This window comes from Carcharodon carcharias, chromosome 15, assembly GCF_017639515.1.
Source record: "Carcharodon carcharias isolate sCarCar2 chromosome 15, sCarCar2.pri, whole genome shotgun sequence".
Taxonomy (NCBI): Eukaryota; Metazoa; Chordata; class Chondrichthyes; order Lamniformes; family Lamnidae; genus Carcharodon; species Carcharodon carcharias.
Window position 1 is genome coordinate 2,337,551 of NC_054481.1, and position 25,693 is coordinate 2,363,243.

The window sequence follows — 25,693 nt, forward strand, 5'->3', positions numbered from 1 at the left end:
CCAACCTCACTCCTCCTGACACCATCATTCCCCCTCCCAACCTCAACCCCTCCGACATCCATGTTCTCTCCCTCCCAACCTCAACCCCCCGGGTACACCTTCCTCTCCCACTCCCTCGATGAACATCTGTAACAGACCATGGCCAAGATACTGATATCCCGAAGCAGACCACAGACATCAGTGGCTCCTTCCACCTTTCGTGTGCTGTTTCGCTTGTTAGCCACGTTTATCAGGACCCACCCAGCCTGCGATGCTCGAGTTCCTCCAGGGTCTGGTAGCTGTAGGGGTCCAGCATCCTCTGCTTCTTGGACGCCCGCGATGTGAGCAAGGCCCTAACAGTAAATCCCGACTTCTGCACATCACACATACGAACATACGAACTAGGAGCAGGAGTAGGCCACTTGGCCCCTCGAGCCTGCTCCGCCATTGAATAAGATCATGGCTGATCTGAATCTAACCTTAACCCCATATTCCTGCCCACCGCTGATAACCTTTCACCCCCTTGTTAATCAAGAATCTATCTAGCTCTGCCTTAAAACTATTTAAAGACTCTGCTTCCACTGCCTTTTGAGGAAGAGAGTTCCAAAGACTCACAGTCCTCTGAGAGAAAAAATTTCATCTCATCTCTGTTTCAATTGGGCGACTCCTTATTTTTAAACAGTGACCCCCTGGTTCTAGATTCTCCCACAAGAGGAAACATCCTTTCCACATCCACCCTGTCAAGACCTCTCAGGATCTTAAAGGTTTCAATTAAGTTGCCTTTCAATCTTCTAAATTCCAGTGGATACAAACCTAACCTGTCCAGCCTTTCCTCATAAGACAACCCGAACATTCCTGGTATTGGTCTAGTAAACCTCCTCTGAACTGCTTCTAATGCATTTACATTTTTCTTTAAATAAGGAAACCCAGTACTGTGCACAATACTCCAGATGTAGTCTCACAGATGCCCTGATGCATAACCTCCCTACTTTTGTAATCAATTCCCCTCACAATAAACGATAACATTCTATTAGCTTTCCTAATTACCTGCTGTACCTGCATACTAACCTTTTGTGATTCATGCACTAGGACACCCAGATCCCTCTGAATCTCAGAGCTCCTCAATCTCTCACCATTTAGATAATAAGCCTTTTTTTTATTCTTCCTGCCAAAATGAACAATTTCACATTTGCACACATTGTACTCTATTTGCCAGATCTTTGCCCCCTCACTTAACCTATCTATGTCACTTTGTAACCTCCATACGTTCTCTTCACAATTTATTCTCCTACCTATCTTTGTGTGGTCAGCAAACTTAGCAACCATACCTTCGGTCCCTTCATCCTGTCATTTATATAACTTGTAAAAAGCTGAGGCCCCAGCACTAATCCATGTGGCACAGCACTGGTCACATCCTGCCAACCAGAAAAAGACCCATTTATGCCAACTCTCTGCTTCCTGTTAGCTAGCCAATCTTCTACCCATGCCAATATGTTCCCCCTACACCATGAGCTTTTATTTTCTACAATAACCTTTGATGTGACACTTTATCAAATGCTTTCTGGAAATCTAACAATAGTCCATGTCCATATGCAGCAAGACCTGGACAATTTCAGGCTTGGGCTGACAAGAGGTAAGGAACATTCGCGCCACACAAATGTCAGACAATGACCATCTCCAACAAGAGAGAAACTAAACATTGCCCCTTGACATTCAAAGGCATTACCATCACTGAATCCCCCACTATCAACATCCTGGGGGTTACCATTGACCAGAAACTGAACTGGACTATCCATATAGATACTGTAGCTATAAGAATAGGTCAAAGGCTAGGAATCCTGTGCTGAGTAACTCACCTCCTGACTCCCCAAAGCTTGTCCACCATCTACAAGGCACAAGTCAGGAGTGTGATGGAATACTCCCTACTTGCCTGGATGAGTGCAGCTCCCACAACACTCAAGAAGCTTGACACCATCCAGGAGACAGCAGCCTGCTTGATTGGCACCACATCCACAAACATTTAGTCCATCCACCATTGATGCACAGTAGCAGCAGTGTGTGTACCATCTACAAGATGCACTGCAGGAATTCACCAAGGTTCCTTAGACAGCACCTTCCAAACCCATGACCACTGCCATCTAGAAGGACAAGGGCAGCAGATAGATGGGAACACCACCACTTGGGAGTTCCCCTCCAAGTCACTCACCATCCTGGCGTGGAAATATATCACAGTTCCTTCATTGTCGCTGGGTCAAAATCCTGGAACTCCCTCCCTAGCAGCACTGTGGGTGTAAATACACCACAAGGACTGCAGCAGTTCAAAAAGGCAGCTCACCACCACCTTCTCAAGGGCAACTAGGAATGGGCAATAAATGCTGGCCCAAACAGTAAAGCCCACATCCTGTGAATGAATTAAAAAAAAACATCCACCATAGAACCAGAGAAAAGTTACAGCACAGAAGGAGGCCATTCGGCCCATCTTGTCCACGCCAGCCCAAGGACACCCAGGTGCCCTTTCTAATCCCACCTTCCTGCACCCAGCCCATAGCCCTGCAGTTTACAGCACTTTAGGTGCAGATCCAGGCATGTTTTAAAAGAGTTTAGAGTTTCTGCCTCTACCACCTACTTGGGCAGCGAATTCCAGACACCCACTACCCTCTGCATAAAAATGTTCTTCCCCATGTCCCCCCTACACCTTCTGCCACTTATCTTGAATCTATGATTCCTGGATCTAGAATTCTCCATCAAGGGAAACAATTTTATCCTGTCCACTCTATCTATTCCCCTCATAATTTTGTACACCTCAATCAAGTCACCTCTCAGCCTTCTTTGTTCTAAGGAAAATAACCCCAACCTATCCAATCTCTCCTCGTAGCTACACTTTTCTAACCCTGGCAACATTCTTGTAAACCTCCTCTGCACCCTCTCCAGAGCTATTACATCCTTCCTGTAATGTGGTGACCAGAACTGCACACAATACTCCAGTTGTGGTCTCACCAGTGTTTTATACAATTCCAACATTATATCCTTACTTTTATATTCTATACCTCTGCCAGTGAAGGAGAGCATTCCATATGCCTTCTTTACAACCTTGTCTACTTGAACTGCTGCCTTCAGGGACCTGTGTACTTGTACGCCAAGATCTCTAACTTCATCTATCCCTCTTAGTATATTCCCATTTATTGTGTAATCCCTGTAACTGTTTGACCTCCCTAAATGTATGACCTCTTCAAAAGTTCCCTTTTATCCACAGCGCATGTGATTCTTTCAAAGAACTCCAATAAATTGGTTAAACATGATTTCCCTTTTACAAAGCCATGTTGACTCTGCCTGATTGCCTTGAATTTTTCTAAGTGCTCTGCTATAACATCTTTAATAACAGCTTCTAACATTTTCCCTATAACAGATGTCATGCTAACTGGCCTGTAGTCTCCTGCTTTCTGTCTCCCTCCCTTTTTGAATAAAGGAGCTACATTTGCTATTTTCCAATATAATGGAACCTTCCCTGAACCTAGGGAATTTTTAAAATTAAAACCAGTGCATCAACTATCTCACTAGTCACTTCTTTCAAGGCTTTAGGGTGAAGTCCATCCAGATCTGAGGATCGATCAGCCCGCAGCCCCAACAATTTGCTCAATACCACTTCCCTGGTGATTGTAATTTTCCCGAGTTCCTCCCTCCCTTCCATTTCCTGGTTTATAGTTATTTCCAGGATGTTACTTGTGTTCTCTATAGTGAATACCCAAGCAAAATACCTGTTTAATTCAACTGCCATTTCCCTACTTTCCAATATCAATTCCCCAGTTGCACTCTCTAAAGAGCCTATGCTCCCTTTGTTAACTCTTTTCTTATTTAAATGTCTATAGAAATTCTTACTATCTGTCTTTATATTACTAGCTAGCTTTCTCTCACATTCTATTTTTTCCCCCCTTATTAATCCTTTTGTCATTCCTTGCTGTTCTTTATATTCTTTCCAATCTTCTGACTTGCCACCCGTCTTTGCGTAATTATATGCTTTTTCTTTAAGTTTGATACTGTCTTTAACTTTTTTAGTTATAACCGTGGATGCTGGGCTCTCCCCTTGGGATTCTTCTTTCTCATTAGACTGTATATAATTTGTGTATTCTGAAATACCCCTTTAAATGTCTGCCACGCCACTGAACTTCTATTGACACATCCTTTAACCTCCTTTGCCAGTACGCTTTAGCTAGCTCCACTTTCCTGCCCTCATAATTACCCTTATTTAAGTTTAAATTACTAGTCTTGGATACGCTAATTTCTCCCTCAAGATGAATGTAAAATTCAATCATATTATGATTGCTGTGACCTAGGGATGCCTTCACTAGGAGGTTATCAATTAATCCCATCTTGTTGCTCAATACCAGATCTAGTATAGCCTGCTCTCTGGTTGGCTCCAGAACGTGCTGTTCTATCCCAAAAACATTCTATGACTTCCTCATCTATGCTACCTTTGCCCATCTGAAGTTTCCAATTGATATGTAGATTAAAATACCCATGATTATTACTGTATCTTTCTTGCAAGCTCCCATTATCTCTTCTTTTATACTCTGTGCTACCATGTAGTTACAATTAGGGGCCAGTACACCACTTCCACAATTGACTTCTTGCCTTTATCATTCCTCATCTCAGCCCTAACCATTTCTACATCTTTGTTTCCTGAACTTAGGTCATCCCTCTCTAATGTGCTAATACCATCATTAATTAACAGAGCCACCCATCCGCCTTTTCCTAACTTCCTGTCCTTCCTAAAAGTCACAGAGCCTTCAATATTCGGGTCCCAATCTATGTCATCCTGTATCATGTCTCTGTAATGGTTATCAGATCATTCCTTTGTATTTGTCAAGATGTGGACGCCGACGTGGATGAAAAATTCCACCCTAAGTGTGAAGACATTTTTCCTAACATCTGTCCTAATCTTGCTCTTCACTGGTTCCAATTTCTGGGTCCTTGATCTGCTGCTTCTGTCTTACCTGAAATAATGCACCGAATGTTTACCTTTTCTGGCAACATCTGCTGAGAGAGAAACAGAGTTAACATTTCAAGTCAATGAACTTCCATCAGAACTGTTCTGGTGAAATGTTATCAACCTGAAATGTTAGCTTTGATTCTGTCTTCACAGATTTTGCCAGACCTGAGGCTGAATTTTGATGCTTACTGGCGAGTTCCACCACCAGGATGGAAAGCAGGAGGCAACCCTAATAGGCGGGTGGTGGGACCCAGGGCAGCTGATTAAAAGGCCACTGTCTAATTGAAGATGGCAGCCCACCCTCAAGAGCTCTTCACCCAATCAGGTGATTCAGGGCTAACAGCTCAGCAGCTTTAGAAGTGCCATCGCTAGCAGTAGCCATCCCTGAGGCTGGAGCTCCAGGGAGAGGGTGTCCTTGAAGACAGGTAAGTAACGTTTGGGGAAGCCAGGGCCCGGCAACCAGATCCTAGAAATTGGTGGGGGTAGACTGATGATTGGCTGTGGAGCAATGTGGCGAGGTTGGCATGAGGGTGGCTATTGCTGCTGGGGTTCCCTCTCTGGGCCATAGAGCGTCCATCAAGGAGGGCCCACCCACACTTGAACCCCATGGGAGACAACCAAGTTTCACCTGGTGGCCTCCCACCCATCAACAGGTCCTCTCAAGGGGGAAAATGCATCCACCTGTGAGGGCAGAAGGGTTCCCAGTTCAACACCCCATTTGAAAGATGGCACTTCTGACAGTGCAGGACTTCTTGATTACTGCACTGAAGTGTCAGCCGAGTTTGTTTTACTTGAGGCTCTAGACTAATCAAGTGGTAAATAAGATTAGCAGGAGGCAGGATCCTGGAAGGGAACAATAAAACTCTAGGCACAAAGACAGATCTCTAGGTGAAGTTTAAAAAAAACAATGGCTTGGGAGTTGGAGGATAACAATTTCACCCTAAAAGAAAATAAATTATGTTCAGCAGGAAACCAGCGCATGTCCCAAGTATGCATAAATAGCGTGTGGAAACTGCATAAGACTGTTTGATGACCAGTGCCTAGATTCACTAATTCTATGTTTGAAACCAAAGCTATCAATCTTTATATTTTTCTATGATGGATAGTGCAGCTCTCAAGTCTTCAGCTGTGGCTGTCTCTTGATTCGAGAATGAGGTCTACTCAGGGTCTACCATGGCTCTTCATGTGACTGAACACAGCACATGGGGCACAACTTCCCATGAGGTAGTGGGATCCGGAGTCCAGGATTTGCTCCCAAAGTGCAAAGGTGCTTTATTACTTCATGTAAGACCAATCTGAGGTCCCAGTTGATACAAGATCAAGTCTATCAATAGTTAAGGGCCTATTTTCCTCTTTTGCATCTGGGTGCTAAATAATCAAAGAAAATTGGACGGGGTGAGTACGTTCATTCAAAATAGAACTGACCTTGGTTTTTGTCTATTTAAGTTGATAGATGAAAAATCAGATCTGTCAAGAGACTCATATTTTTCCTTATATTATCGTGGAATATTTTAAAGCAGGTTTGTGTTTGTGGTTCTGAGTATGTGACTGTTTTACTTGGAGATGAGTAGACTGCAAGGTTTAAATTATCAAAGAAGTGAGATGTAAAACACGTTTAAAATGAGTAAAGCTAGGGTGAGGTCAGTAGATACAGTGTGAATGAAATTTGCATTTTTAGATAAGTGGAGAAATATTCGATTTTCAAAGGGTCATGGAATATGTTTACAACTGGCAAGATAAATAAGGCAAGATTATTCCACTGAATTTCCCCAAAAGTGCTGGCCATAATGACAACATGAAAGGTTTTTATATTCTGGGAAAATTAACTTCTAAAGACAAGTTAAAACAATGGGATTTACAAATCAAAAGGGATAAAATATATTTAAAGAAGGGTGGAAGACTGTGTGAGGGGGTGGCCGTGTGAGATCTTGAAAGGTGACTGTGTGAAACAGACTTAGGGAAAAGCCTCTAGCCACCCTGCAAAGTTTTCTGTTCCAGAAACCAAAGTTGTGTTCAAAGCCTTTAGAAGTCCATTGTCCAGTGGGTGCTTGTGGTAAAATTGCTGGATGACTTTATAAATTTGGAATCTATTTGGATTGTTGGCTTAGAAGGGGTGTGTAGTTAGGAGTTAGGTTAAGTAGAAATTTTGGGAACTGTTATAACTGTGTAACTGTAACCTTGTGTGTGCTTAAGATTTTTCTTCTTTTGTTAATAAATGTTTTAATTTAGTCTTTAAAATCTCTAAAGGTGGTAGTGGACTCACTACTTCTGACTTCAGTGCACAAGCCTTCTCCTAATAAATACAAATTGCAAAATCATTGTGACAGTGTGGACAAGTTTCCCCTGTGGATTTGGTCAGTCTAGCAAATACCACCTGCTGTATCATAAAACATCAATGTGTGACCACCTAAAAGTGACCCTCCTCTCCAACCCACCTAGGATTTGAGTGAGAACTGTTTGCCACATTTCATGATCAGGTCAATGTGGGGGAAAGAGGTGTTTTGGTCTGGAGTTCCATCAGGAAGGGCTGATCTATGTGTTTTTGTGATATGGTCCATATGATCACTGTACTGGTAGCCAATATAGACAGATTTCTGTTACTACAGCAATGACGTTAGTTCATTTGGACCAGAATGGAACAACTTTTGCTCTTCATCTTACACAGGCCCTAGAATATTTGGATGATTCTATGCATGTTGATTTCAGAGCATTGCATAGATTCTTCTGAAGGTTCTTGTGCAAATTAAATTTCAGGATAGTGGCGCTGCCTCAGATCATTCAAGAGATTGACTGGTCAACATTGCCTAATTCAAAAGTTAAACACAGCACAGAAACATGCTATTCAGCCCAACTGTTCACATCAGTCTTTATGCTCCATCTGTGTCTCCTCCCACCCTTCTTCATATAATCCCAAACATATTCATGGATTTCTTTCTCTCTGATGTGCTTATCTAGCTTCTGCTCCTGTGATTCTACTGTTTGCCTCAATAACTCAGTGGAGCAGCAGGTTTCATGTTGTAAGCACCCTAATAGGTTAAGAAGCTTCTCCTGAGTTCCCAATAGATTTATCAGCAACTCTTATATTCATGGCCCCTATAGTTTTGGTCTTGCCTGCAAGTGGAAACATCTTCTCTACATCTGTCCTGTTAAACCTTTTCATAATCTTAAAGATCTCCATTAGGGCACCCTTCAGTCTTCCCTTCACTAGAGATAAGAGCTGCAAGCTTGCTGAATCTTTCTCAATAGCTATAACCTCTCAACTTTAATATCATTCTGGCAATATTCTCCAGTATATCTTTATTTCTATAAAACGGAGACCAAAACTACTCCCAGTACTCTCAGTGTGGTCTAACTAAGATTTTATAAAAAAATTCAGATCGCATTTTCATTAGGTTCAACTTGCAATCTCAAACTACAAGATAAAGGTGATTTACAAGAGGTTTCATCTGGAGCTAAAGTAGTGCGTGATGCTAGTTGGAACTTAATTCCATTATCCCAGGGTTAATGTGCATGCGAATGCACAGAGTGCAGTTCACAAGTTTGGTGAGCTCCAGGTGCAGCTTGCTATGTGGAAATATCATGTTATGGTTATGACAGAGACCTGGCTCAAAGAAGGGCAGGACAAGGCATTAAATATTGCTGGATACTTTTTTGTTTATTCATTGACAAGATGTGGGCATCACTGGCTAGGCCAGCATTTGTTGCCCATCCCTAGTTGCCCTTGTTCCAAAGACATTTAAGCAACCACATTGCTATAGGTCTGGAGTCACATGTAGGTCAGACCAAGTAAGGATGGCAGATTTCTTTTCCTAAAGAACATGAGTGAACCAAACGAGTTTTTACAACAATCAGCAATGGTTTCATGGTCACCATCAGAGTTTTAATTCCAGATTTTTATTGAATTCAAACTTCACCATCTGCCGTGGTGGGATTCGAACTCAGGCCCCTAGAGCATTGCCCTGGGTATCTGGAATACTAGTGCAGTGCAAAGACCACTATGCCACTGCCTTCCTGTATTCAGGAAAGATAGGGAAGGAAGAAAAGGGGGAGGGGTGGTGGTATTGATTAAGGAGACAGAGCATGTCCCAGAGTGGTTAAGGAAGAATCTATTTGGCTAGAGCTAAGGAACAAAAAATGTACAATTACATTGCTCAGTATAGTCTATGGGTCACCAACTAGTGAGAAGGATGAAGAGGAAAAAATTTCAAGGAGATTACAAAGAAGTGCAAAAATTATAGACTAGATATAATGGAGAACTATAATTATCTGAATACAGACTAGGGTAGTAGTAGTGTCAAGGGCAAGAGGGGAGAGAGTTCCTAGAGTGCGTTCACGAAAATTTTCTTGCAGTTTCCAGTCTAACGAGAGAGGAGGCCATGCTGGGCTTGGTTCTTGGAAATGAGGTGAGCCAAGTGGATCAAGTATCAGCAGGAGAACATTTAGGGGAACATTTAGATAGGCTCTCTATGCTTAAATTTCGTAAAGCACCAGGACTGGATGAGGTGCATCCATGGATACTGAGGGAAATGTGGAAATTGTGGAGGCACTGACCATAATTTTCCAATCTTCCTTAGATTCAGGCATGGTGCCAGAGCACTGGAGAATTGCAAATGTTACACACTTGTCCAAAAAAGTGTTTAAAGATAAGCCCACCAACTACAGGCCAGTCAGTTTAACTTTGGTATTGGGGGAACTTTCTAGGAACAATAATTCAGGACAAAGTTAACAGTACATGGATGAATGTGGGTTAGTTAAGGAAAGCCAGCATGGATTTCTTAAGGGAAAATTGTGTTTAGCTAACTTGCTGCAGTTTTTTGATGAGGTAACAGATAGGATACTAAGATATTAGTATACTAAACATACTAGTATACTAAACTGTTCATGAGATGATTATTCACAAGCTACCTCTCTATCTATGGTGGAGAAAGAATGAGGTTCAGCTTAGGTATGACAGTTCTGGTGCCAGGAGCAAATGATTGTCTGGAAGGCATTGTCACTCTACCACAGCTTCCAATAGCTTCTCTTTCTGCCTCATGTAAAGCTCATAGCCATCAAGCCAGCAATAAATTTGGAAATGGCAAATAACAGAGGCAGGTGAAGATTTCTACTGATGGTGCAGAAGAATATGAGATGAATTAAGCTTTTTTCTTAATGATGAAATTAAGAAAACAATGTTTACCCTGGTGCTGGGAAAAATAAAGTGACAGAAAGGTCAGAGTGAGCCCTTATCATCGGCTGTCCCTTGTGTCGAGGATGACATCTACTGAGGGTTGTGGATTTCTGCCCTGCGTCTTCATGGGACTGAGCTGGCCGATGAGCTGAGTAGCGGCTGTCAGATAGATTATAAATAGCACGAGGCCTATCACACAGCCATGCCTGACCCCAGTCCAGATTTTGAGATGAATTAAGCTTTTATCTGCATGAAGAAACTAAGAAAACAATGCTTACCATACTGCTGGGAAAAGTAACATGACAAAAAAGGTCAAAGCGAGCTCTTACATACTGCACTGGAGCAGAATAAGTCAAAAAGGGTCTCACGGACATCACAGCCTCCCAACATCACAAGCCATCTTAAAGGAAGGTATTCCCTTATATTATATATCTCTCACTGCAAGAATATGGCCCCAATTCAGCCACTTGCAGAGAATGTTATCTGAACAGGGTGGAATAGTTTCAGTACAGACGCTTATTGAGTGGAGGCTTCTTCTAATCCCAGTACAGAAATAAACAGGTGGAAATAAACTATCATGTTTTTTATTTTCATAGAAAAATTCCTTTTTCAACTAGAGTTCATTCAATTAGAATGTTGTCAGCATTGAAAGTTGACATTGCAAAGTAGATTGTGTGTACCTGATCTCCCGCTTCTCTTCAATGCTCATTGCCAATTGCTGAATGGCCTTTGTCCTTTCATTGGGTGATAATTTTGCTAGTTCAGCAATAATCTGCATTTGATCTGTACAGAATCAAATAAAGGTTGTTACTTCCTTTCTTTCAACAAGTTGGGTGTTCATGACCACAATTTGTTTTTATTTGGCAGTGAGAGCAAATTTTGTAGAGCAACATACTATAAATTTGGGATCTTTACAAAGTTGATGTGAGACTTTTTGATGATTGTAGCCAAAAAATATTTACACACCTTCTTTTTCTTCTTCACTCAGTTCAATTTCTGGCATGGTATACTGTGATAAACTTAAACCAGCCAAGGATGCCAGCCGCAATGTAACACCAATAGTTCGACGCCTTTTAGCTGCAGCTGATAAAAAGAAAACATATTTCTATCATCAAAGACATTTCAATCGAATCATTTTATTTATTTCTAACTCGGGCAGAAGTTCATATTCCTGATGTGTTATTCAAAAAGTTCACCAGTGATTTGGACAACATTCCGCTATTCGACATGATCTAGAACTCTGTGAAAATTTAAAAATGATAATGTGTAAAAGGAAAATGATAATGCATAGCTGTAGGCCTCTACTAATACCAGTGTAAAATAAGCATCTGGAAATAAATAATCACTCTTTACATATTACTGTCTTGTCACCATTATTGATTAACTGAAAGAGAAACCTAAATTGGTTTATTAATATTTAATTGCAGAAATCTACCGGAAGTAGTAACAGAGCACTAACACAATGTGTGCTTCTCAAACCAGACCCTACTCTAAACTATTGATTAACATTGAAGCCTGCGCTATACAGCAATTGGTAATGCAATCATATGTTCAATCTGCTCACATTCTCTTAAAAGTGTATTGCACCTTAGATTACCACATCCCTCCCCCTTTACTCAAAAGTACAATTTACAATCTTTATAAAATATCAGCTATTTACATAAATAAATTATTTATAAATTCAATCTCTCTGGAGGCTTCTTCAAACGTATCGAATGTTCTACAACTTCAGACGGTTTATCCGAGGCCTCCCTCTCAGGAGTCAGGCTCTCCAGTAGGAACATGTAAGTTTGTTTCTTCAACCCTTTCAAGCTCAATGGATCCTACAGTCACTTCCAAACCAAGTGGAGCTTCTTCAACATGTGGTGTGGACACCAACGGGAATGCTTGGCATATACTTTCTTGTAGATCTGTTTCCTTTTTCCTGCAGCACCACATCACTTTGAGGGGGGTTTCAGAAGCAAAGCTCAACATACCAGACCAGTGGTAAGGCAGGGGTGGGTTGTAAAGTGCAGCAGATGAGCCAACTCTGGCCATTTATTTTAAAACAAAACTTCTTCTAACAAGTTGTAAGTACTGGGACACGCACAAAAACACGCACACCCCTCAGCTTTACAGGTCCAAATGGAGACTCATTACACTCAGGTGAAGGTTCTCTGGCTACAGGTTGATAGCCACTCACAATTTTAGGTGTGGTAGAGAAAGAGGGAGCCAGTCAAGGTAGCCTTCTTCCCTCAGCTTATTCTCCAAAAAGACTGCCTTCCAAACAAGCAGGTTCACAACTTAAGCTTTTCCCGTCTCTTTCATGTGATTGCTTTTTTGTCTCCCAGCTTTTCATTAATTAAATTTCTTTGTAGTTCAACACAACAAACTCCTTCTCAAATACCATAAAGGTCAGATGATTTCTTGGACGAGGCCCGCTTATTTATAGTTCCAAGGCGAACTTATGACTTCTTTAAATTAAATCTCAGGTTAGCATCCAGATGACCAGATCATGCCAGGTGTATCCATTTTGTAAAAGGAAATTTCAGGGGTTATACAGGCTCTGCTTAACCTGCTCTTGGGCCTGGCCAAGTTGAAAGGTCCAGGCAGCAGGCGATCGACGGGGGAGTCCCGCCCAATTGTTTGTCCCTCTTCCGCGGCTACGTTCGCTGCCGGATGTCTTTGGAGAGGGAGCACGCGGTGTCTGCTGGCACTCTCGAGGCCTTCCGTGCCTGGTGGGCACCGCGGGGACTGGGGTGTTTTGTTGACCCCTTTAATCACATTTTAATTTAAAGTTCGTAAGTTTCCTTTAAACTTTGTTCTTGGTTTTACAGCTGACCTGAATTAGGGGCTGTGCCTGATTTATCCCAATTTTGTTAATTTAGTTTAATTGTTTTGACTCTGTAAGAGTTATAGGCTCTGCTTGCAGCTGCAGCTAGTTAATTAGATAATTGGCTTAAACAGGTTTTCAGAAGCTAGATTCAGACAGCATAAAAGTAGGCCATCTACAGTGCTGCTGTGGTTTACCCTAGAGTGCTTAAATTGGAGTTTGGTGAAGAGGGAACCTTTCATTTTCTACCTTTCCTCAGTAAGAAGAGCAATGGCCTTGGTAAGTGGGACTTGGTGTGTATTTCTTCTGTCCTTAATTTTCTTTAAATCAGAGGAAGTAAAAGTAAAGGGAGTAATTTAAGGGGAAATCATGGCAGAGCAGCTCGGCTAAGTGGAATGCTCCTCCTGTGCGATGTGGGAAGTTGGGCGTTTCCAGTGTCCAGGGCCACCACGTGTGCAGGAAGTGTCTCCAGCTGCAGCTACTTGAAATCCATGTTTCAGAGCTGGAGCTGCGGTGGGAGTCACTGTGGTGCATCTGCAAGGAAGAGATCTTTGTGGATCGAACAGAGAGGTGGTTACACCGCAGGTAAAAAGTGCACAGGCAGAAAGTGAATGGGTGACTGCCAGACAGAGTAAAAGCACTAGGCAGGTAGTGCAGGAGTCCAGGGGACTCCCCTGGGTCCATCTCCCTCTCTAACAGATTTTCTGCTTTGGATAGTGCTGACGGAGATGGTTTTTCAGGGGAATGCAACAAGAGCCAAGCCTGTGACACCACGAGTGGCTCAGCTGCATGGGGGAGGGAGGGGGAAGACTGGGGAAGCAATTGTAAGGGGAACATATAGATGTTTCTGTGGCTATAGACGTGACATTAGAATGGTATGTTGCCTCCCTGGTGCCAGGCTCAAGGATGTCACTGAGTGGCTGTAAGACATTCTGAAGGGGGAACGTGAACAACCAGAGGTCATGGTCCATATTGGTACCAACAACATACGTAAAAAGAGGGATGAGGTCCTGAAAGCAGAATACAGGGAGCTTGGAAATAAAAAGCAGGACCTCAAAGGTAGTAATCTCAGGGTTACTCCCAGTGCCACGTGCTAGTGAGGTCAGGAATAGGAGAATAGACCAGATGCATGTGTGGCCAGAGAGATGGTGTAGGAGGGAGGGATTTAGATTCCTGAGGCACTGGGGCCAATTGTGGGGAAGATGTAACCTGGAGAAGCTGGACGGGCATGGGCCTCAGCAGGACCAGGACCAATATCCTCTCGGGGGTAGTCGCAAGTACTTTTGTTGGGGGGGGGGGGGTGTGGTTTAAACTAGAGTGGCAGGGGATGGGAATCTGAGTAGGGAGACACAAGAGAGTGAAACAAACATAGCAATGAAAGGCAGAAGTAGAAAACAAAAGTGCAAGGCAGAGGAAACAAGGTCTAGCAGCAATTAGGGCTGTAATGCAAAAAAAAATGTATAAAAATGTTAAAAAGACAAGTCTAAAGGCACTGTATCTGAATGCACGGAGCATTCGCAATAAGATAGATGAATTAACAGTGTAAATAGAGGTAAATGGGTATGATGTGATTGTGATTATGGAGACATGGTTGCAGGGTGACCAAGGCTGGGAAATGAATATCCAAGGGGACTCGATATTTAGAAAGGACAGGCAAAAAGGAAAAGGAAATGAGGTGGTGTTGTTAGTTAAGAATGAAATCAGTGCAATAATGAAAGAGGATATTGGTTCAGAAAATCTAGATGTAGAATCAGTCTGGGTGGAACTAAGAAGCAACAAGAGGTGGGAAACATTAGTGGGAATTCTCTAAAGGCCTCCAAACAGTAGTGGTAAGGTAGGGGACGGCATTAAACAGAAAATTAGAGACGTATGTAACAAGGGTGCTAAGTAATCACGGGTGACTTAAACCTACATATAGACTGGGCAAATTAGCAATAATACTGCGGCGGATGAATTCCTGGAGTGTGTACGAGATGGCTTTTCAGACCAGTACATCAAGGAACTGAATAGGGAATAGGCAATCCAAGATTTGGTGTTGTGCAATGAGAAGGAGTTAATTACTAATCTTACTTGTGTGGGACCCTTTAGGGAACAGTGACCATAGCATGATGGAATTCTTCATTTAGGATGGAAATTGAAGTAGTTGATCTGAAACTAGGGTCCTAAATCTAAACAAAGGAAACTACAAAGGTATGAGGCATGAGTTGGCTACGATAGATTGGGGAACTTCATCAAAAGGCATGATGGTGGATAGGTAATTTAAGGAATTAATGTGTACATTGCAACAGTTACATTTTCTTCTCTGGCACAAAAACACAACAGGAAAAGCAGCCCAACATAGCTAACAAAGAAGTTAAGGATCGTATTAGATCCAAACGGGAGTTATATACAGTTGCTAGAAGTAGTAGCAAGCCTGAGGATTGGGAGCAGTTTAGAATTTTGAATAAGAGGGAAAAAATAGAGCACGTGAATAAACTTGCAAGGAACATAAAAGCGGATTGTAAAGGTATCTATAAGTATATAAAAAGGAAAAGATTAGTGAAAGCAAATGTAGGTCCCTTACAGTCCAAAAGGGGTGAATTTATAATAGAGAACAAGGAAATGGCAGAGCAATTAAACAACTACTTTAGTTCTATCTTCACTGAGGAAGACACAGATATCTTCCCAGAAATTCTAAGGAAACAGGGGTTAAGTGGGGAGGAATTGAAGGAAATTAGTATCGGTAAAAAAAAATAGTGCTGGAGAAATTAATGGGACTGAAAGTTGATAAATCCCCAGGGATAATCTACATCCCAGGGTACTAAAGGAGGTGGCCATGGAAATAATGGATGCGTTAGTTGTCATCTTCCAAAATTCTGTCAATTCTGGAACAGTCCCGGCAAATTGGAGGGTGGCAAATATAACCCCCATATTGAAAAAAGGAGGGAGGGAGGGAGGAAACAGGGAGTTACAGACCACTTAGCCTAACATCAGTAATAGGGAAAATGATAGAGCCTATTATAAAGGATGTGATAACAGGACACTTAGAAAATATCAATGGGATTAGACAAGGTCAACATGGATTTATGAAAGGGAAATCATGTCTGACAAACCTATTGGAGTTTTTTGAGGATATAACTCAGAATAGATATGGGAGAACCAGTGGATGTGGTGTATTTGCATTTTCAGAAAGCTTTTGATAAAGTCCCACGTAAGAGGTTAATGTGCAAAATTAAAGTACTTGGAATTGAGGGTGATCTATTAGCATGGATTGAGAATTGATTAGCAGACAGGAAACAGAGTAGGAATAAATGGGTCTTTTTTTGGAGTGGTAGGTGGTGACTAGTGGGGTACCACAGGATCAGTGCTTATGCCCCAGCTATTCACAATATGTATCAATGATTTGGATGAGGGAACCAAATGTAATATTTCCAAGTTTGCTGAGAACATGAAACTAGGTGGGAATGTGAGTGGTGTGGAGGATGTTAAGAGGCTTCAAGGTGATTTAAACAGGTTGAGTAAGTGGCCAAATACATGGCAGATGCAGTATAACATGGATAAGTGTGAAGTTGTCCACTTTAGTAGGGAAAAACAGAATGGCAGAGTATTATTTAACTGGTGATAGATTGGGAAATGTTGATGCACAAAGGGATCTGGGTGTCCTTGTATATTATTCACTGAAAGCAAGCATGAAGGTGCAGCAAGCAGTTAGGAAGGCAAATGGTGTGTTGGTTTTCATTGTGAGAGGACTTGAGTACAGGAGCAAGGATGTCTTACTGCAGCTGTACAGGGCCTTGGTGAGACCACACCTGGAGTATTGTGTGCAGTTTTGGTCTCCTTACCTAAGAAAGGATATACTTGCCATAGAGGGAGTGCAGCGAAGGTTCACCAGACTGATCCCTGGGATGGCAGGATTGTCGTATGAAGAGAGATTGGGTCGACAAGGCCTGTATTCACTGGAGTTTAGAAGAATGAGAGGGGATCTCATTGAAACATAAAATTTTGATGGGGCTGGACAGACTGAATGCAGGGATGAACAAGGGGTCACAGTCTCAGGATACAGGGTGGGCCATTTAGGAGAGATATGAGGAGAAACTTCTTCACTCTGAGGGTGGTGAACCTGTGGAATTCTCTACCACAGAGGCTGTGGAGGCCGGGTCACTGAGTATATTCAAGAAGGAAATAGATAAGATTTCTAGACTCTAAAGTCATCAAGGTGTAGGGGGGGAGAGCAGGATTATGGCTTTGCGATATAGAATCAGCCATGATCAAATTGAATGGTGGAGTAGGCTCGAACAGCAGAAAGACTTGCTCTTGCTCCTAGTTTCTATGCTTCTGTTTCTATACCTGTGAAGCCTGGCACAGAGTCCAAGGTACCATAGTGCTGTGTGATGCAAGGTCAGTGAACAAACCTCTAAGTCACAAGCAAAGTGCAGGTTGCCAGGTACCCGTCGCTTAGAGTGTTGTGAAACACACTGATCTAATTAGATGCTGGAGTGGCCTATTGCTCCAGTGTGGGGGGTGATTTTGACAGGAGTTCTTTATAATGAGTATTAATGACATTCAAATCTATTCAAATTGTGTTCCTGACATGACACGGTGGGAAACACATGAAACCATTAGGGCCCAGAGCAGATGATCAGAAACTGTTTTTATCACAATGTAAAACTGATTTTTCCGATCCTGTGATATTTCCTGCAAAAATTTCTGCTCCTGTTCACTCTGAAATAACAACAAAATGAATAGAAATAAGGAAGAAAGTGTGGGTCAAACTGTTAGAATCTGTTTATAGCATTGTATTTATTTCTATAGCATCTTTAATGCAATAAAACATCCCAAGGTATGTCACAGCAGTAATGTCAAACACAATTCTACCCGGAGCTGCATGAGGACAGATGACTGAAGGCTTAGTCAAAGAGGTAGGTTTTAAGGAGTGGATACCTTCACTTTAAGGAGTGAAGGTAGTTGTTGTAATATGCCTTTAAGGAATTGCAGCATGATATCATGAAAAAGAAATGTCATTTTTAAAAAATTATTCATTCATGGGATGTGGGCATCACTGGCCAGGCCAGCATTTATTGCCCATCCTTAATTGCCCTTGTTCAGAGGGCATTTTAAGAGTCGGCCACATTGCTGTGGGTCTGGAGTCACCTGTAGGCCAGACCAGATAAGGACGGCAGATTTCCTTTCCTGAAGGACATTAGTGACCCAGATGGGTTTTTACAACAATCAACAATGGTTTCATGGTCATCATCAGAATTTCAATTCCAGATTTTTATATTGAACTCAGATTTCACCTTCTGCTGTGGTGGGATTCCAACCCGGGTCCTCAGATCATTACCCTGCGTCTCTGGAACATCGGTCCAGTGACAATATCACTACGCCAGTGCCTTCCTCATGTGATCCAGTTTTAGTTTCACTTTTGCTTTTGAGCAGAACACAGACATCTGGGCTGCTGGTGTCTTCAAGCTTGCTATCCATGTATATATGTTCGCATGTGCCTAGTCTAAATAAATGGACCCACAACGTGTTTATCCATTCCTTATGAGTGATTGGTGCCTTTCTGACATTATAAAAACACAACAGTAGAGAGGCAGCGAGGCTGAGGGAGGGAATTCCAGTGCTTAGGGCCCAGATAAATGCATGGCTGCTGATGGTGGAAATCAAGGATACACCAGAGATCAAAATTGGAGGAGTAAGGAGATCTTGGAAGATTATAGATGAAGAAGCCTGCTTCAGACATCATGATGTAGGCTTTGTAGTCTTGAGTATAGTAACAGCAAGTCTTTATTAATAACTCATAACTGTGTACACAATTGAAATAGAGGGTACAGGTATGGAGCTGACTCAATCCTAGGTGCTTAAACATCTCTGTTCATCTCTAAACTGCCACAAGCTCTGGGTCATATGCCTCCTTACATCACTGTCCGGTCGGTACCGGGCTCAGTCCCACATTAACCCTGTACGTACCAGACCCTAACACAACAGAGATAAGGAGGGACAAGGAAGGGATGGAAAACCAGGATGAAAATTTTAAACAGTGATGTTGTCATCACTGGGAGCCAATGTAAAAGAGCGAGCACAGTGTTGATAGGTGAAAGGTACTTGAAATATTATACAGGTGGCAGTGTTTTGGATGAGCTCAAGTTTAAAGAGGGTGCAAAATGGGTGGCCAGCAAAAAGGACATCATTAAAATGGCAGAAAGTTCTGGAAAAGCTCAGCAGGTCTGGCAGCATCTGTGGAGAAAGAAACAGTTAACGTTTCAAGTCTGCATTTCTCTTTTTTTAAAAGCACTCCAGCCTGAAAGAAATGTTTTAAGACTTCTAAGTTTTCCAAATGCTGTTTTTCAGTGAATCCTGTCACCAAAACATCATCTAAATAGACTACAACCTGGGGCAGTCCCTGCAAAAAGCTTTCCATTGTTCTCTGAAAGATGGTGCAAGCTGAGGTGACATCGAAAGGCAGTTGAGTATATTGGTACAACACTTTGTGGGTATTAATTGTGACAAATTCCCAGGAGGCATTATCCAACTCTCATTGTTGATAAGCATGACTCATGTCAAGCTTTGTGTACGTTGTCCCTCCTGTCAGCTTGGTGTACAGGTCTGTGATTTTTGGAATGGGGTGTCATCTCGCTTAGCTACTTTATTAACTGTCAATTTGTAGTCTTCACAAATTTAGATGCTTTGGTTGGGTTTAAGGTAAGGGACAATGGCTGTTGCCCATTCTGAGAACTGCACAGGTTGTATAATGCCCAGTTTTTCTAGTCTGCCCAGTTCATTGTTGGCCTTTTCTTGCAGTGCATAGGTACTGGTCTCACCTTCATGAATTTGGGGGGGTGGGGGTGTGCTTCTGGATCCACATGAGTTTTTGCCTGCAGTCCGTGAATCTTCCCAAGTTTGTCCTTGAAAACTGTGGCGTACTTTCGTAGTAGCTCTGGTAACTCACTTGCTCCTAACTGGAAAATTTCAGCCCATTCTATCTTAATCTCCTTTAGCCAGTTTCACCCCAGGAGGCTTGGTCCCTTGCCTGTTACCATCATCAAGAGTAGCTTTACTGATTGGCTTCCATAATGGACAGTTAGTTTTTGTGTCATCTGCAAACTTATTGATCATACCTCCTACATTCATGTCTAGATTGTTAATGTTAATTGACTACAAACAGTCAAGGGACCCAGCACCAAACCCTGTGGTGTGCCACTGGACACAGGCTTCCAGTCACAAAAACAACCTTCAATCATCACACTCTGCCTTCTGCTACTAAGCCAATTTTGGATCCAATTTGCCGAATTGCCTTGGATCCCATGGGCTCTTATCATCTTGACCAGCCTTCTTTTCGAGACCTTGTCAAAAGCCTTACTGAACTCCATGTAAACAAAAACTATACCACCCTTATCTACACGCCTAGTCATCTCCTTGTAAAAGTCAATTAAATTTGTTAGACATGATCTCCCCCTGACAAAGCCATGCCGACTATCCCTGATTAATCCCTGTCTCTCCAAGTGGAGATTAATTCTGTCACTCAGAATTTTTTCCAAAAGTTTCCCTACCACTGATGTTTGATTCACTAGCCTATAGTTCCCTAGTTTATCCCTACCACCTATCTTGAATAATGTTACCACATTAGCTGTCCTCCAGTCCTTTGGCACCACTTCTGTGGCCAGAGAGGATTTGAAAATTAATATCAGGGCCGATGCAATCTCCTCCCTTGCCTCCCACAGCAGCCTGAGATGTATCTCATCTGGGCCTGGGGATTTATCTACTTTTCAGCCCACTAAAACCACTAATACCTCCTCCCTCTCAATGCTAGTTTGATCAAGTATATCACAGTCCCCCCTCCCTGATTTCTGTACTTACATTGTCCTTCTCTATACTGGATACAGATGCACAGTATTCATTTAAAACCTCACCAACGTTCTCCAGCTCCTCACACAGTTTGCTACTTTTGTCCCTAATGGGCCCTACTCTTTCCTTGGTTATCCTCTTGCCATAAATATACTTAAAATGCCTTTTGGATTTTTCTTTATTTTACCTGCCAGTGTTTCTTCATGCCCTGTCTTTGCTCTTCTAACTTCCTTGTTAAATAACCCCCTGCACTTTCTATACTCCTCTAAGGCTTCTGTTGTTTTGAGCCCTCGGTATCTACCATAAGCTTCCCTTTTTTCCCTTATTCAATCCTGTATATTCCTCGACATCCAGGGTTCTCAGGACTTGTTGGTCCCATCCTTCACCTTTATGAGAACATGTTGGCCCTGCACTCACTCATTCCTTTTTGAATGACTCTCATTGCTCTGATATAGATTTTCCTCTAGGTAGCTGCTCCCAGTCCACTTTGTCCAGATCCTGTCTTATCATATTAAAATCAGCCTTCTCCCAGTTCAGAACCTTTATTTCTGGTCCATCTTTGTCCTTTTCCATAACTGCCTTAAATCTTACTGAGTTATGGTCACTATCACCGAAATGCTCCCCAACTGACATGTCTACAACTTGCCCAGCTTTGTTCCCTAAAACTAAGTCTAGCACCGTCCCCTCTCTTGTAGGACTTTCTACGCACTGGCTTAAAAAGCTCTCCTGCATACATTTTAAGAATTATTCCCCCTTTAAGACTTTCACACTTTGTCTATCTCAGGTAATACTGGGGAAGTTGAAATCCCCTACTATTATTAGTCTTATAGTGATGTCCTGGGGCTGAGATGATTTCACTCCAACAACCATTGCTACCTTCCTTTGTGCTAGGTATGACTCCATAGTCATACTCCATGACTCCATGGAGAGTCCCCCCCCCCCCGATTCCCATTTACTCCAGTTTTTCTAGGGCTCCTTGATGCCACACCCGGTCAAATGCTGCCTTGATGTAAGGGCAGTCACACTCACCTCATCTTGGGAGTTCAGCTCTGTTGTATATGTTTGGAACAAGGTTGCAAAGAGGCAGGAACTGAGTGATCCTTGTGAATTCCCCAAATTGAGCATCAGTGAGCAGGTTATTGCTGAGTAAGTGCTGTTTGACAGCACTGATGATAACCTGCACCACTCTGTAGATGATCAGCAGTAGACTAATGGGGTGGTAATTGGCTAGGTTGGATTTGTCCTGCTTTTTGTGGACAAGACATGCCTGGGCAATTTTTCACATAGCTGGTTAGATGCCAGTGTTGTAGCTGTAGCTTAGCTAGGGGCACAGTTAGTTCTGCAGCACAAGTCTCTAGTGCTATTGCTGGAATGTTGAGGACCCACAGCCTTTGCAGTATCCAGTTGCCTTCGGCTGTTTCTTGATATCACCTGGAGTGAACTGAATTGGCTGAAGACTGGCATCTATGATGGAACTTCTGGCTGAAGATACTTCAGCCTTATCTTTTGCAAGAATCATAGCCCCCACATGTATTGCTTAACTGTAGACAAGCTCCTGGTGTTCATCTGTGGGGATCCTTGGGTGTCATCAGCCAGTTTGAAGGTGCCTAACAGCAAGTCCTTTAAGGCTGTTTCCAGCCAACGCCAACTTTTTGCAACGTTGGACTGACCCAATATGACGGCAGCTCCCAGGGAAGCAGGTATGGGTCTGCATTAACCTTTTTTTTGGTGTACACAAGCCGAACAATGGTTGAACAAGATCATTATTGACCAATGTGGTTGACAACTGCTCCTGGTTGATCTGGGGTTGCTGAGGTTGCTACATTTATGTGCTCAATGGTACCTGAGCATTAGGAGGCACCAGCTGACTCAGTACTGCCATATCCCTAAACTGCTCAATCCCTAAGCTCTGCCAGACTTCAAATGCCTCTTCCCTGAATAGCTTTAGACCTCTTTAACTTTCAGATAGAAAAAAAACATTGGGAAACTAATAGGAAAGAGGGAGAAAAACAGATGAAAGGCATGACTGCAAGAAACATTGTTCGAGAAAGAAGAAGTAAAGAAATCCAATTCATAGGTCCCTATGTTTTGGAGGAAGTGGGGAGGGGATAGGTGAGGCTGTAAACAGCTCAAGCCTGGAAACACAGACATCTTACATATCTTAAGATCTGTCTCCTGTCCAGCAGCCATTAAAATGGATAGGCTGGTGAGGGACCACCAATGGCAGAAGGAGCCCACAGGAAGCCTTGGGGATAGTCAATGCTGAGACTCAACAGCAACAGTAAATTTCATATTGGCTCTTAATTGCACTGTGGGAACTTGATATAATTAACTAAGCAACTCACTTTCCTATGGCAGGACACTTGGACACCCCAATATGCAGAGTGGGTTGGATTGCTTTGCAAATAATTTTAACCACATAATTGATGAGTGAGAGTCGGGAGTCTTGGGGTTGGTTAAATTTGAGTCTATTGAGAGTACAGTGAGATAAGCGCGTGAAAGCTACACAGAAGGGCGAGCAGAGTGGGAAAAAGAGTGACAAACATATTGAGTGCAACACAGCAAGTATTAGAGATTGTGAAACAAGAGTTAACTTAATTACTGCCTCTGCTATTCTGATAGGTTGCAAGTGCAAAGAGGGCGGAGAGACAGGAAGTTGAGTGTCAACACCTATCAAAGGTCTGCTTGCTGCCCAAACAGTAAAATCATTTTTCAAAAATTTAGTAAGGTGTAAATTTATGCTTCAGTTGTATTAATAAGACCACATTTGGAGTACTGTTTACAGTATTGGTCACCTTATTTAAGGAAGGATGTAAATGCATTGTAAGCAGCTCAGAAGGTTTACCAGACTAATACCTGGAATGGATGGGTTGTCTTATGAGGAAAGGTTGGACAGACTAGGCTTGTATCCGCTGGACTTTAGAAGAGTAAGAGGCAACTTGATTGAAACATATAAGATCTTGAGGGGTCTTGACAGGGTGCATGTGGAGAGGATGTTTCCTCTTGTGGGAGAATCTAGAACTAGAGGTCACTGTTTAAAAATAAGGGGTCACTCATTTAAAATGGAGACGAGGTGAAATTTTTTCACTCAAGGGGGTTGTGAGTCTTTGGAACTCTCTTCCTAAAAAGGTGATGGAAGCAGAGTCTTTGAATATTTTTAAGGCAGAGGTGGATAGATTCTTGGTAAGCAAGGGGGTGATAGGTTATTGGGGTAGGTGGGATGCAGATTTCAGGTTACTATCAGATCAGCCATGACCTTATTAAATGGCAGAGCACACTCGAGAGGCTGAATAGCCTACTCCTGCTCCTACTTTGGATGTGAAAAATTGGTGATTGGAGACCTGGAGGGAGGTGCAGGTCTAAGTAAGGGTAGCTCTATAAGGAGCACGTTTCCACTTGGGCCTTGAAACTCGAAACGTTAACTCTGTTTCACTCTCCACAGCTGCTGTCAGACCTGCTGAGCTTTTCCAACATTTTCTGTTTTTATTTCCGTTTGAGCCTTCCTTAGAGTTCTGGCTGGAAATGTCTGGAGCATCACTGAAGCACTCCAAGTGCATTGTGGAAAAATTCCCTAATTTAAATACTTCAGTGGCCACAATAAAGCCTGTGCACCACAATATACATATTAGTGTAGCTGTTACTTTCTGTTTGTATTGGGATGTGCTAAACACATCTGGAAGGCAGTTACTTTTAGGCCTCTGAACCTGATAAGGGGCCCCATAGCTCAGTTTTTTTGCCATGTAAGATTCTAACTTATAAGCAAAGAAAAATATGATGCTGGAATGTGTTAGAAAAATAATCATTTACAAAGCTATCATCACCTAGAAAGCTATCATTACCTTTCCAACGTGCATCATTAATCTTGCTCAGAGTTTTTAAAGTAACCTCATCAATATTGATCACTATTCTTCGACCTCGTCGTTCAGGTAACTCTTCGTAAACAATTGAGGTGGCCTGTTCCGATGTAGCACGACTTGGTTCTTCCGATTCCAATTGTTCAATATGATGTGTTTCAGTATAATTGTATTCAGGGTATGATTCCTTAAAATAGTGGTAGAAAAACAGGATTACAGCGGTAACAAGCTGATAGAGTTGTTGCAAGCACTGGCAAAGAGTTAAGTTTTCCTCTGGGGGAATGTCTTGCTCAATTCTGACTTCTGCTGATGATCTTTGACCATTTACGTCTTCTTTTGATACACCTTCATCAGTTTCTCCCAGTTCCATTGATATTCTGTCTTCGCCTTGGCTCATCCTACTCACTTCCTCTTTTCCTTGTGTTGCCTGTTTTATCCTTTAGCTTTCCACACAGATCCAACTCTGACTGGTCTCCCAGCAGATACCTCCATTGAATCATCCTCATCCATTGCAAGTTTTTTTGAAAGCTGTTCTCTAATTGTAATTTTTGTTGAAATATCTTCGGTGATAATTTGCAAGCTAGAATAATGCTAAATGATCTGTTGTCATCAATAAAAATGAAAAGAACAATTCAATGTTTTTAAGTCTTGATCTGTCTGATTTGCTTTTAAGAACCATTAAATAAAAGTTATTTATGTTATTTGTCTGATTTTACTAATGTAGTTATTTTATTGTCAGTGCTTCCTCAAAACTCCTTGCATTCTGAGTAGTGCCAGGTCCGTTAATAAATAATTTTAAAAGTACACGTTACAGAGCATGCTGGAGTTCTAGAATCATGTCATGATGGAATATTATTGAGATTCGAAGCAGTACCCAAGTAATGAAGTAATGTTTTAAATTATGAAAACATTCTAACATGGAATGGCTTCAGAACACATGTTTTGTACACTCTAATTCCTTTTAAACAAGTTTTCACCTGATAAATGCAGCGTCCAGATATCCTAGATAAAAACAGGGAGTCGTTTTAGGACAAAGTATGAAAGTATGTACCACATAGGTTCAGTGC

The 25,693-nt window shown here is 42.1% G+C and overlaps 1 protein-coding gene across 1 annotated transcript in view; it reads right to left on the reverse strand.

The window, feature by feature from the left end:
• The window catches only part of tmc5 (transmembrane channel like 5), a 215,457-nt gene that overhangs the window by 123,448 nt on the left and 66,316 nt on the right, over positions 1-25,693 (reverse strand). The window contains exons 5-6 of the mRNA XM_041206868.1: positions 11,103-11,219; positions 10,817-10,919 (exon numbers count right to left, since the gene is read on the reverse strand). Of these exons, the coding sequence (XP_041062802.1) occupies positions 10,817-10,919; positions 11,103-11,219 (220 nt within the window). The remainder of the gene's footprint in view (positions 1-10,816; positions 10,920-11,102; positions 11,220-25,693) is intronic.